General features: G+C 50.9%; 1 protein-coding gene across 2 annotated transcripts; it reads left to right on the top strand.

Annotated features, from left to right (window-relative positions):
* Positions 1 to 6,390: 6,390 nt before the first annotated feature.
* On the top strand, positions 6,391 to 12,240 carry PPM1M (protein phosphatase, Mg2+/Mn2+ dependent 1M). 2 transcript variants are annotated; one of them, XM_025916462.2, is made up of 10 exons: positions 6,396 to 7,446; positions 8,126 to 8,249; positions 8,386 to 8,640; positions 9,106 to 9,218; positions 9,546 to 9,630; positions 9,737 to 9,855; positions 10,017 to 10,080; positions 10,310 to 10,417; positions 10,527 to 10,675; positions 11,047 to 12,240. In XM_025916462.2, exons 1-10 carry the CDS (start codon positions 7,223 to 7,225, stop codon positions 11,189 to 11,191), a joined length of 1,386 nt encoding a protein of 461 aa, XP_025772247.1. In that variant the 5' UTR covers positions 6,396 to 7,222; the 3' UTR covers positions 11,192 to 12,240. The 2 variants fall into 2 exon arrangements, with proteins under 2 accessions (XP_086554171.1, XP_025772247.1); XM_086698045.1 differs by lacking the exon at positions 8,386 to 8,640 and having other exon boundaries at positions 6,391 to 7,446.

The raw sequence follows: 12,240 nt of genomic DNA, 5'->3' as shown, positions 1-12,240 counted from the left end.
GTTGGGAAGATTGGGAAGGAGGCCACCTTTGAGGGCTGGGATTGCTGAGAATTGATGATGGAGTATGGGGCCTGCCTTGCATCTGGCCCCAGCTTGAACTCCCTGCTGTCTCACTACCCCATGCTGAATAGGTAGCATTGCGCCCTCCTCTGTGTGCCCCAAGCCCTGGGCTTCTCATCTCCTGAGAGTACAACAAACACAATTGAAGTATTTTCTTATTTATCTTCCTATGCACACCCTGAAAACTGGACCTGTGTAGTGCTCACCTTGACCCCAGAACTCACAATAGAAACTAAAAACTCTGTGTGGCCTCACAGCCTGCCCTTGGGAGAATAGCTCACAGGCAAGTCCCCAACTCAGCCCTGCCACAGCACAGATGGGACAGCAACACAGAGCCAACAGTTACATCAGCTCTCAGACCTGGCCACTTCCATCAGAGCACTTGGCAATTCCACAGAAGCATAAGAGCATCAACTTCTTGGAAACAGGAATTAGCCAAGAAAACAGGTTAATGAAAAACAATAAAGTTATGTTCCCTGTAGAAATGTCTATCACTGAATGAACTGTGACTACCTTAACTGTAAGGTCTCCCTGTTGCCTGGCTTATCACTGCCTACATCATTCTCTCTCCCTCTCTCTCTCTCTCTCTCTAAGTTTATTTATTTTGAGATATATATAGAGAATCCCAAGTAGCCTCTGCACCATCAGCATGGAGCCCGACACTGGTCTTGAACCCAAGAACCGTGAGATCATGACCTGAGCTGGAATCGAGAGTTGGACACTTAACTGACTGAGCCACCCAGGCTCCCCATCACTGCCTGATACATATACTTACCTGCTTATTTGTTTATTGTCTTCCCTTTACCAGTAGTTAAGTTCTGTTCCTGCTGTATCCCCAACACCTAGAACAGTGCTCAGCATTGGTAAGTGTTCAGAATTATTTGCCAACTAAACAAATGAATAAACAACTAGAGTCTCAGGGCACCTGGCTGGCTCAGTCAGTAGAGCGTGCAACTCTTGATCTCAGGGTCATGAGTTCAAGCCCCATGTTGGGCATAGAGTCCGCTTAAAAATAATTAGAGTCTTTATGTTGCACACTTACTATGCACTGGACACATTTAATCCTCCTGACAACCCTAGGAGGTAGGTGTTATTGTCTCTCTTTTACAGTTGAAGAATCTGAGGTTTGGAGAGATGAAGTGATTTGATGCAGGTCGACAAGGTAGTGAGTGTCCACAAGAACCTTAGTTTCCTTTACTCAAGATATGGGACAAAGGAGGAGAAATCCTATTGTTCAGTGGCCCTTGAGCCTTCCATCACAATCTCACACCTCAATGATGAAGGTTTGACCAGGGAAGGAAATGCACTGGGAGACAGTCCCACTCAGCTTCAGAGCCTGGGATGCAGGCAGGGAGCCCAAGGGCCAGCAGAGTACCCAAACAGACTCCATCTCTGGTTGAGATCTGGTTTCAGGCAGAAAGATGAGAAAGCTGCACATGGCTCCTCAGATGAGTCCTGGGATGAACACAGTATCCAGAAACAGGTTGATTGCTCCATTCTTTCTGATGTTTCTCAACACAGAGTCAGCCATCGAAATTATTAGAACATACTGGTTTTTTCATGTGGATCAAAAGTTTAAATGTTAAAAACAACAACAAGAGTGAACTATAAAAATACTGAAGAAAAAAGGGAAAAGTTTGTAGAATCTTGGAGTGAAGGGGGCCTTCTGAGTATGTCACCAAACTCAAAAGGCATAAAAGAAAAAAAATAAAATATGTAAATTCATTTATATTAAATTAAAAAAAAAATTGGAAGTCTAGGGGTGTCTGGGTGGCTTATCAGTTGAACGTCCGACTTCAGCTCAGGTCATGATCTCACGGTTTCTGAGTTCAAGCTCCGCATTGGGCTCTCTGCTGTCAGTGCACTTCAAATCCTCTGTCCCCTCTCTCCTGCCTCTCCTCCAATTGCTCTCTCTCTCTCAAAAATAAATAAACATCAAAAAATTAAAAGTCTACATGGAAAAAGCCACCATCAAAGTCAAAATACAAACAATAAACTGTAATTGGCTACAAACAACATACTTGTAACTCATTTCAAAATAAAGAGCTCTCATAAATCAATAAGAAAAAACCCCAAAGTCTCACTAAGAAATGGGGTAAAAGAGTACAGACTACCCACAGAAAAAGAAATACAAATAGGTCTCTCAGACCTATAGAAATTGGTTATCCCTTCTTAATAAGATAAATGGAAATCAAACTAGACTTCCATATTTTTATCTATAGAGAAAGATTAAAAACCTTAATGAAATACTATGGGAAAATAGGCTGATGGAAGAGTAAACCTTCATGTAGAACAATATCTACAAAATTGTGAATGTGTATACCCCCCCTTTTTTTTAATTGAAGTGAAATTCACATAACAAAATTAACCATCTTAAAGGGATCAAGGCAGTACATTCACTATGTTGTGCAACCACCATCTCCTGTTCTAGAACATTTTCATTGGGGTGCCTGGGTGCTGGGTGGCATGGTTGGTTAGGTGTTCAACTCTTGATCTCAGCTCTTTTTTTTTTTTATGTTTATTTATTTTGAGAGAGAGAAAGAGAGCACAAGCAGGGGAAGGGCAGAGAGAGAGGGAGGGAGAGAGAGAGAGAGGGAGAATCCCAAGCAGGCTCCACACTGTCAGTGCAGAGTCCAATGAGGGGCTCAAACTCACAAACCGCAAGATCATGACCTGAGCCAAAGTCAAGAATCGGACACTTAACTGACTGAGCCACCCAGGCTCCCCTCAGCTCAGGTCTTGGCCTCAGGGTTGTGAATTCAAGCCCTGCATTGGGCTCTGTGCTGAGTGTGAAGCCTATTTAAAAAAAAAAAAATTCATCACCCCAAAAGAAAACCGTACCTGTTAAGCAGTTACTCCCCATTCCTCCCTCCTCCGGTCCCTGCAACCACCAGTCTTCTTTCTATTTCCATGGATTTACCTATTCTGGATAGTTCATATGAATGGAGGCATAAAACATGTGACCTTTTATATCTGGCTTTTTTTCACTTAGCATAATTGTTTGGAGGTTCATCTACATTGTAGCACATATCAGTACTTCGTTCTTTTTTATGGCTGAATAATATTCCATTGTGCGTATATACCAGAATTTGTTTATCCATTCATCCAGCTGATGACATTTGTGTTGTTTCCACTTTTGGCTATTGTGAATGGTGCTGCTATGAACAACAAATGCTTTTGACCCAGCAATTCCATTACTAGGAACTGATCCTATCAATATCGCCCCCACAAAAAAAACTATAAAGCAAATAACTGAAAACAATCTAAATGTCCATCACTGGGGGGGGCTAGCTACATAAAGTCTGCATTTTTGCAGAGACTACTCTGTAACCTTAACAATAAGGCAGCTTTTCGAGGACTAACAAAAAAAGAGGTATCTTTTATGAAAATTTCAAGTATAGGATATGGCACACAGTATGCTATCATTTGTGGAAAGAAAAGGAGGGGAGAAGGAAAGATTTTATATATATGTAATTTTTAAATTACTTAAATTGAGATATAATTTACAAATCCCATTGTATCAGTGTTAAGTGTACAACAAGATTCAATATTTGTATATATCGTGAAATGACTGCAATAAGTTTAGGTAACATCCATCACCACACATAGTTATAATTATTTTTCTTATGAGAACTTTTAGAATCTACTCTTAGTAACTTTCAAATATGCAATACAGCAGCATTAACTATAGTCACCATGCTATAGATTACACCCACAGAACGAACTTATTGTTTTTAATATATATTTATTTTTGAGAGAGAGAGCAAGCAGGGGAGGGGCAGAGAGAAGGAGACAGAGGATCTGAATGAAGCAGGATCTGTGCTGACAGCAGAGAGCCCCATATGGGGCTTGAACTCATGAACCTTGAGACCATGACCTGAAGTTGGATGCTTAATCAACGGAGCCACCCAGGTGCCCCCGCCCAGCACTTATTTATAACTGAAGGTTTATACCTTTTGACCAATTTCACCCATTTTGTCCACCCCGCCCCCACACTTCTGACAACAAGCAGTCCATTTTCTGTGCCTATGGATTTGAAATTTTGTTTCGATTCCACATATAAGTGAGATCATACAGTGTTTATCTTCCTCTGTCTGACTTATTTAGCATAAAGCCCTCAAGGTCCATCTGTGCTGTTGCAAATGGCGGACTGTCCTTCTTTTTTATGGCTGAATAATATTCCTGTGTGTGTGGTTGTGTACCACATTGTTTTTAACCATTCACCTGACAGTAGACATTTTGGTTGTTTCCATGTTTTGGCTGTTGTAAACAATGCTGCAGTGAAAATGGGGGTGCAGATATGTTTTCAAGATGTTGATTACACTTTCTTCAGATAGATATCCAGAAATGGAATTGATAGATCATATGATAGTTCTATTTTTAATTTTTTGAGGAACCTCCATACTGTTTTCCATAGTGTCTGCAACCAGTTTACATTCCCACCAACAGTGCACAAGAGTTCCCTTTTCTCCACATCCTTGCCAACACTCATTATTTCTTGTCTTATAGGTAATTTTTTTTTTTTTTTTGGCTTGAATTTTTACAGAACACCTGGCACTTCTGGAAGGATTCACAAGAAACTAGTAATATTAGATGTCTCCGGGGAGGGGAACTGCATGGCCAGGGGATGGGGTTGTGGGAGAGACTTGTTACTAAATACACTTTACACCTTTTGAATTTTGTGGGTTTTTAAAAAAGTTTTTGTTTTGTTTTTGTTTTTTAAGTAATCTCTGTGCCCAACGTGGGGCTCAAACTCACGACCCCAAGATCAAGCATCGAATGTTCCACCAAATGAGCCAGCCAGGAGCCCCACCTTTTGAATTTTAAGTCATGGGACTCAACAAAAACTATTCTCCTTGTGAGTGAAAAAAAATGTAGCATAAAAATCTTTTTCTTTTTTGCTAAACTTGCTCCTCCCCACCCCAAACTGTCACATGCGGATGGAGTTAGCTGAGGAGAGGTGTCAGGCCAGGAGCGGGGCAAGCTTGCGTTCATTGGAACAGTTAGGAGAAGGGTGTCACTGGGAAGTGGGGGGCTGCATGGCCTCCAGGGAGGGCTCAGCCCAAGAATGAAGAGAGACCCACCCCAAGGAACCTCCCCTACAATTTCAGACACCAGAGACAGAAGAGATTAGAAACTTCTGGAGAAAGAAAAAGGCAAACAACCAATCTAAAGGTCTGGGAATGAGAGGGGCCCTAGACTGCAGCAGAAGCAACAGTCAAAAGACAATGAACAGAGAAGTCAGACTCTGAGCTAAAATATCAGTCAAAAACAAAGGATTTTGCCCCATGTTGGGTGTAGAGCTTACTTTAAAAAAAAATTTTTTTTTTTTTTTTTTTTTTTTTGAGGCAAACCCTTTCAGACTTGGGAGGATCCAGGAAATGACCTTCCAGTCATCCTTTCTTGGAGAGTTGTTAGAGGATGTGCTTCAGCAAAATTAGGTCGAAAACTAAGAAAGTCAGCCTTGGGATCCAAGCCAGAGCAGAGGCTCCCAGAAGCCACCTAGAAGCCAGAGGAGCCTCGGTGGCACTGAAGGGACACTCAGGCCTCCTTGGAACAGGGAGGAAGGGACTGCCATAGGGCTCCACAGCTACACTGAGCAACAGACCACCTGTGACATCTCAGGAGCTTCTCTGAATATGCTTCAAAGGACAGGATTCATCCCACCCACGAAGTCCAAGGCACTGGCATGGAGAAAAGACTGTGCTTGTGTTGTTTCCTCTCATTTTAGACTAAAAACCTCTGAGCTGTTGGCTGGTAGGGATGAAGAGGTGACCCCACAGACTGAATTGGGCCTGCCCCACCCTGGGTCCCTGGTCCATATCTGTCCCGGTGATAGACCGTAGCTCAGGTGTCCTTTGAGAAGCTTTCTCTGATTTTGCCCCCACCCCCTTGCCAGCTGGAACAAGCACCATCCACCAGGCCTTCGCCATCAGAGCTGGGACTCAACCTCCATCACTGCTGCACCCAGCATGTGAGCATGTGCTAGGCTTGGGAGCCCAGACAAAGGTAGGGACTCCTCCTGAAGCTCTCCCTGGGGACCCTGGGCTATGGGCCTCAGGGGCTTTGAGTTGGCAAGCCTGCCTTTTTGGAAGAGGAAGGGGAAGAGAAATCCCCTGTGGGGAGTTTGAGTCAGCTGAACTGTCATAATGGAAACAGCAGAGCCCTGGGCATCAGGACACTTCCCCTCTGTGGGCCTCAGAGTCCTCCTCAAGAGACAGAAATAACAGTGCTGCACAGGGAGTTGGGCTTAAGTGACAGAAGGGTGACAGAGCACTCTGTTAACTTGCAGGTGTGAAGGGAGACACTGCTGCTGACCGCACGGTGACAGCTGGTCAGGGGTTAAGAGACTGCAGCATCTTGCCTCCAGCAGGGATGAATTCTTTCACTTCCCTTAGTTCCAGGTCTGAACTTGGACTGGTTGGAGCTTTCTGGGGACCATGAATTCCTCTTGTCTACCAGTCACGAACATTCTAGTGAGAATCCTGCTGTCTGTCCAGAGACGACATCTTGACTGGAGGGGCAGTGGTTTGGTAGGCTGTCCCTGAAGTGTGGAGAGGAGTCTCAGGTTGAGGAACGCCAGGGTGGCCACCAAGGCTCATGTGGGGGTGGATGGTGACAGGCTGCATGGGCGGGAAATGAAGGGCCACCCGAGGGAACCCTGTGCTCTGAGACTCTTACTCAACTTGTCAGTCTGACACCTCCAGGCACATCCTGTTCCCATCTAACCCTTGCGCAAGGTCCGGGCCCAGCGGGAGGAGGCCGGAGGCTCCCCCACGGACGCGGACCCAGCCTCCAGGCCTCGGCTACGTTCGGAATGACCCCATCACCTCGCTGGGTGACGAGGAGAACTTTTTCCCTTGCAAAGGCCACCACCCCACGCGTGTGGCGCAGCACTACGCCCGCTCGGGTGGCTGCGTGACGCGGGCAAGCCACTTCGCCTCTGGAGGTCTCAGTGTTCTTGCCTGTGAAGTGGGGTTGCCAACAGCCTTTGCTTCTTGGGGTCATCAGGGGCCCCGGTAAGCCCGAGGGCGCCCGGGCCGCTCGTGCACTCCCCGCGGGAGGCTGGCGTTTGGGGGCGTCGCCGCCCCGCCCCTACCCGGCCCGTCCCCGCCCCCGGCCCGCTTCCTCCTCCCGCGCGGCAGCCCCCTGCCTCCGCGCCATGTCCGCCGGCTGGTTCCGGCGCCGCTTCCTGCCCGGGGGTCCGCTGCCCGCGCCGCGGCCGCCCAGGCCGCGCTCCAGCCCCGTGCCCTACCGGCGGCCCCGCTTCCTGCGCGGCTCCGGCTCGGGCCCCGGCACCGCCGACGCTCCGCGCCGCCCCGACGTCCGGCCCGTGCGCAGTCCAGCGCGGGGCCGCGCACTGCCTTGGAACGCAGGCTACGCCGAGTGAGTGCCCCGTTGCGGCCCCCGCCCCCACCCCTCCACCCCGATCCCGCGCCTCCGTGCCGGCCCTGCTGGGCCGTCCTGGAAAACAGCCTAAGCTGAGCCAGTGCTCCCGTCCCCCAACCTTGTGGCTACCTCCCTTCTGCCCTCATCTGGGACTCTTGACACCTTCCCCCGGTCCCACCGCAGCCTTTTCTTGGGGACTCCAGCCAGCCTCCCTCAGAGAGGCTCACTAGTTGGGAAGGACCTGCACCTCTGGGGCTTCCAAGATGAGACAGGGACCCTGGGTGGAGTTCCAACATTGCGCGCGGGCTTTGGAGATACATACCCCTCACACGCACGCAGCATCTCACCCTGGGTTGTGGCCTGTGCTGTATGGGACAGGGAATCTGGCCGAGATGGGGGGAGGATTGGCAAAGGAGCCCCAGATCTCCTCGGACAGCCGCACCCTCACCTCTCAGCCCAGGTCAGCACAGAGGCGCTGGGCCCTGAGTTTTGCCTTACCCTGAGGTTACTGAACAGTTAGGAAACTTACACTATGTTTGTCCAGGTGTGTGTTAGGGACAGCATAGGGGCTGCTGCTTCAGAGGTAGGGCTCCTCCCTCTATGTACCAGCTTTGGTCTCTGCCCGTGGGGACATGGGTGTGTCCCTGAAGGGTCTCTGATCACTTACTGGCCTCAGGATCATCAATGCGGAGAAATCTGAGTTCAATGAGGATCAGGCAGCCTGTGGGCAGCTGTGCATCCGGAGATGTGAGTTTGGGGCTGAAGAGGACCAGGAGTGGCTGACCTCGTGCCCAGAGGAGGTGAGTGCAACTGGGCCTGAGCTGGTCTTAACAGGCTGGGACCGGGACTGCAGGTTCTTGCTCTAGTTTCCCATGCCAGGTGGGGGGACAACTGGGGAAGCCAGGCAGAGCCTGACACCAAGCCCTTCCTGTACAGTTCCTGACAGGTCATTACTGGGCACTCTTTGATGGGCATGGTGGGCCAGCTGCAGCCATCCTGGCTGCCAACACCCTGCACTCCTGCCTCCGCCGGCAGCTGGAGGCCGTGGTAGAGGGCATGGTGGCCACTCAGCCCCCCATGCACCTCAGCGGCCACAGCATCTGTCCCAGTGATCCCCAGTTTGTGGAAGAGAAGGGCATTAGGGCGGAAGATTTGGTGATCGGGGCTCTGGAGAGTGCCTTCCAGGAATGTGTGAGTGTGGCCTTTGGCTGGGGAAGGGACCGGGCACCTGTGGGACGCTGGGTTGTGGAGCATCCCTGCACACAGTGGTGGTCTCCCTGGATCTTTGCACTGGAAGGACAAGATTGGGTTGGTTGGTTTGTTAGTAATGGTCATCATTGCCATCACTAACCCCTCCCACTTATCCAGTGCCTAGTATGTGCTAGGGGCTTTTACCTGCATCGTACGTTGTGCACCTTGATGGTCCTTGGTGCAGGGGCTGGTTTCCCTTCCTCAGTTTTGAATAGGACTTCCCTCCCTCCCAAGGAATACATCTAGATCTCCTAACCACAGGGATCCTGGAGTCATAGCCAGACTTTGGGTTGGGTGGGACTACCAGGCTTGTTGGTGGGGAAGTGAATGGTAGGGTGGGGATCGGGGACAGAGTGGTGTGGTGGCAGTACAAGCAGCAGCTAAAGTGGCCTCGGTTTGCCCCAGGATGAGGTGATCGGGCGGGAGCTGGAGGCCTCAGGCCAGGTGGGCGGCTGCACAGCCCTGGTGGCTGTGTCCCTGCAGGGAAAGCTGTATGTGGCCAATGCCGGGGATAGCAGGTGAGTACCTGGAGGGTAGGCAGGGTGGGGTCGGCAGGCGGGCACCAGAGGTGGTGGGGACAGTGAAAGGGGGCTGGATGTGGAGGGATGGAAGTAGGGATTGACTAGCTGAGTTGTTTGTGTACCTGGTGTGTCAGGTATGAGTGGACAGCAAATCTGAGGGAGGGCAGACAGCTCAAGCGCCAGGCCCAAGGGCTGAGCTTTTACTTTGCAGGCTGTTGGTAGTCATGGGGGGCTTTGAGCTGGTCCCTGGTGGCTGGGAAAGGCCATGAGTGAGGGTGGAGCCTGCTCCACAGGCCTCTCTCTCTCTTCCCCAACCCCATCCAGGGCCATATTGGTACGGAAAGATGAGGTTCGGCCCCTGAGCTCTGAGTTCACCCCGGAGACTGAGCGGCAGCGGATTCAGCAGCTGGTAGGTGCCTTTGGCAGAGGAATGTTATGGAGCCCCAACTCCTGAATCTAGGGTCACCAGAAGCCACCAGAGAGAGCCTCATCTGAGCATGCCTTCCTACCCCCAGGCCTTTGTCTACCCTGAGCTTCTGGCTGGTGAGTTCACCCGACTGGAGTTCCCTCGGCGACTGAAGGGGGATGACTTAGGGCAGAAGGTTTTGTTCCGGGATCACCACATGAGAGGCTGGTGAGCTGGGTGGGTTTGGGAGACAGTGGGGAGAGGCCTAGCGTCAGGCCCAGTGTGTGGGCTTGGGGCAGTCCTCTTCCCCACGGGCAGGGTGGGCTCTGTGTTACGGGGAGATGAGCGGTGGGTAGGGCCTGGATTGATGCTGGGTCTGCTCCTGGTAGGAGCTACAAGTGTGTGGAGAAGTCGGATCTCAAGTACCCACTGATCCATGGGCAGGGTAGACAGGTCAGTGAATGGCACCCTCTAAGAGCCCCTCTTAAACTGCCCCCTGCAGAAGTGGGAGCTCCTTTGTCCCTTTTGGGGGCTGTGGCTGGGGTCATGGGGTTTGCTCCAAGGCTACAGGATGTTTGTCCCTCAACCCAGGGCACCCAAGGGCCACAGTACACTTCTGTGTGCTTTACTTGCACATTCTCTGGGGCTGTTTGCTGTCACCTCACATCTCCCTTGTCCCCAGGCTCGATTACTGGGAACACTGGCCGTCTCCCGGGGCCTGGGAGACCATCAGCTCAAAGTCCTGGACACAAACATTCAGCTCAAGCCCTTCTTGCTCTCTGTCCCACAGGTGAGTGGGCAATAGCCCACACCAGCTTCCGTCTGCCTGGAAAGGCAGACGATGAGGCTGGCAGGAGCCCGGGAAGGGAGTGCTAAGGATCCTCAGGCTTAACTTGCAGGTGACTGTCCTGGATGTGGACCAGCTGGAGCTGCAGGAGGAGGATGTGGTTGTCATGGCAACTGATGGGCTCTGGGATGTCCTATCCAATGAGCAGGTGGCACGGCTAGTGCGGAGCTTCCTCCCTGGCAACCGAGAGGACCCACACAGGTACTGTAGCTTCTGGGGACCTGCCTGTGCCTGGGTCGGTACCAGCAGCAACACCAGGAAGTAGCTATGGCTGAGGAGACAGCACTGACAATGAACTCATCTCAGGGCAGGTGGTCAGGATCGGGGCTGTCTCAAGCTTCTGCGGGGTGACTGTGGGTCTCCAAAATCTCTGGGTTCAGAAATCCCTGAGACTAAAAATCTCCATGGTCCGACCTGTGGCCCTCCCATGCTTGAGGCTTGCCTGGCCCCACAGCTGGACCACATTGTTTGGGTCCCCATGTGTCTGTCCAGCCCTGTGCAGCAAGTTCTCCGAGGGCTGGCTTTGCTTCTTTGCTTTGGCCCCAAAGTGCATCTGCAGTTGGTCCCTACAGGTTCTCGGAGCTGGCCCAAATGCTGATACATAGCACACAGGGAAAGGACGACGGTCTCACAGAGGAAGGGCAGGTGTCCTACGATGACATCTCTGTGTTCGTGATTCCCTTGCACAGCCAGGGCCAAAGGAGCAGTGGCCACTGAGGATTCAGACGCCACATCCCAGAACCACTCCAGGGCCGGGTGTAGCCTGGGCGTCCCTCCACCATGGTCCACAGCAGGCCTACCTGCCCTGCCGCCAGACACAATGGGTTGACACCCCCCAACCCCACCCATTTCATGGGGAGCATTTATACCAGGCAGTCAAAGCTGGAAGAGTACGGAGAGCCCAGCTCCTCAAGTCCCCCCTTTGGCAGGCAGGAAAGAGCACAGTATCAATGGTAACATCCCTTTACAACGTAGGAAACCCACGTGAGGCTCCTCTGACAGGGTCCTTAGCAGCCCAGTGTTATTCTCAGATGGGGACAGCTGGACTAAGGGCATTGGCTAAGAATGCCAGGAGGGGCAGAAAAGCCTGTTTGGATTCAGGTCTCCTAAACCATAAATGTCAGGGTATCTACTCAGTAACCACCAAAGCCCATGCATGGTGCCTTATGGAAAGCTGTGGGCAGCTTCCTATCTGCTGAACCGATATCAGCCCCTGGGGAGACCAGCTCCGGTCCTGCCCTGCTTCCCTCTGCCACTGGAGGTGAGGCACAGGCCCTGGGACTAAAGTTGGGGCAGAACAGAAAGAAGCAAGAGGATCCCAGTTTGCTGAGCAGGGGATGTCCTCTGACCACTCTTCTCTGGCCCTAGCCCTGCCCTCAGCTGATGCCCCAACGCCTTTGGTTTTGTTGCCCCCGCCCCCCCCATCACCTCCCTATTGTTAAATGTTTGTGTGGAAGAGCCCTTGTGAATCATGAATTGCTGTAAAGCTTGACATTATAGTATACTTTTTGCTCTTTCTTGTTATTTTCCAAAGAATCAGTCTTTGCTCCACCTTGCAAGTTTGCCTGTAGTCAGGACTGCATTTCTCTGCGGGCCTCCCTAGTTCCTGGTATGGGGTGAGCCCCTGTGAGAGAACTGTGGTCCAGGGAACAGAAAGGTCTGTACCACCATCTGTGAGCTCTGGGCTTGATGTACCAGAAGGGGTGCCTTTAACTTGGTTTTGAATGCCAGTTTCTATAAAGCAAGAATTAGCTGGAGACAAGTCA

The sequence above is a fragment of the Puma concolor genome, chromosome A2 (genome assembly GCF_028749965.1).
Source record: "Puma concolor isolate L17-30 chromosome A2, mPumCon1.1.hap2, whole genome shotgun sequence".
Classification (NCBI taxonomy): Eukaryota; Metazoa; Chordata; class Mammalia; order Carnivora; family Felidae; genus Puma; species Puma concolor.
This window is presented reverse-complemented; position numbering and strand designations above follow the sequence as displayed.

Bases quoted from the DNA above. Each gene is read 5' to 3' on its own strand.
- PPM1M (XM_025916462.2), top strand. From the start codon at position 7,223: ATGTCCGCCGGCTGGTTCCGGCGCCGCTTCCTGCCCGGGGGTCCGCTG. The intron at 9,219-9,545 runs GTGAGTACCTGG...AACCCCATCCAG, and splicing joins GCCAATGCCGGGGATAGCAG to GGCCATATTGGTACGGAAAG. The intron at 10,676-11,046 runs GTACTGTAGCTT...TGGTCCCTACAG, and splicing joins AACCGAGAGGACCCACACAG to GTTCTCGGAGCTGGCCCAAA.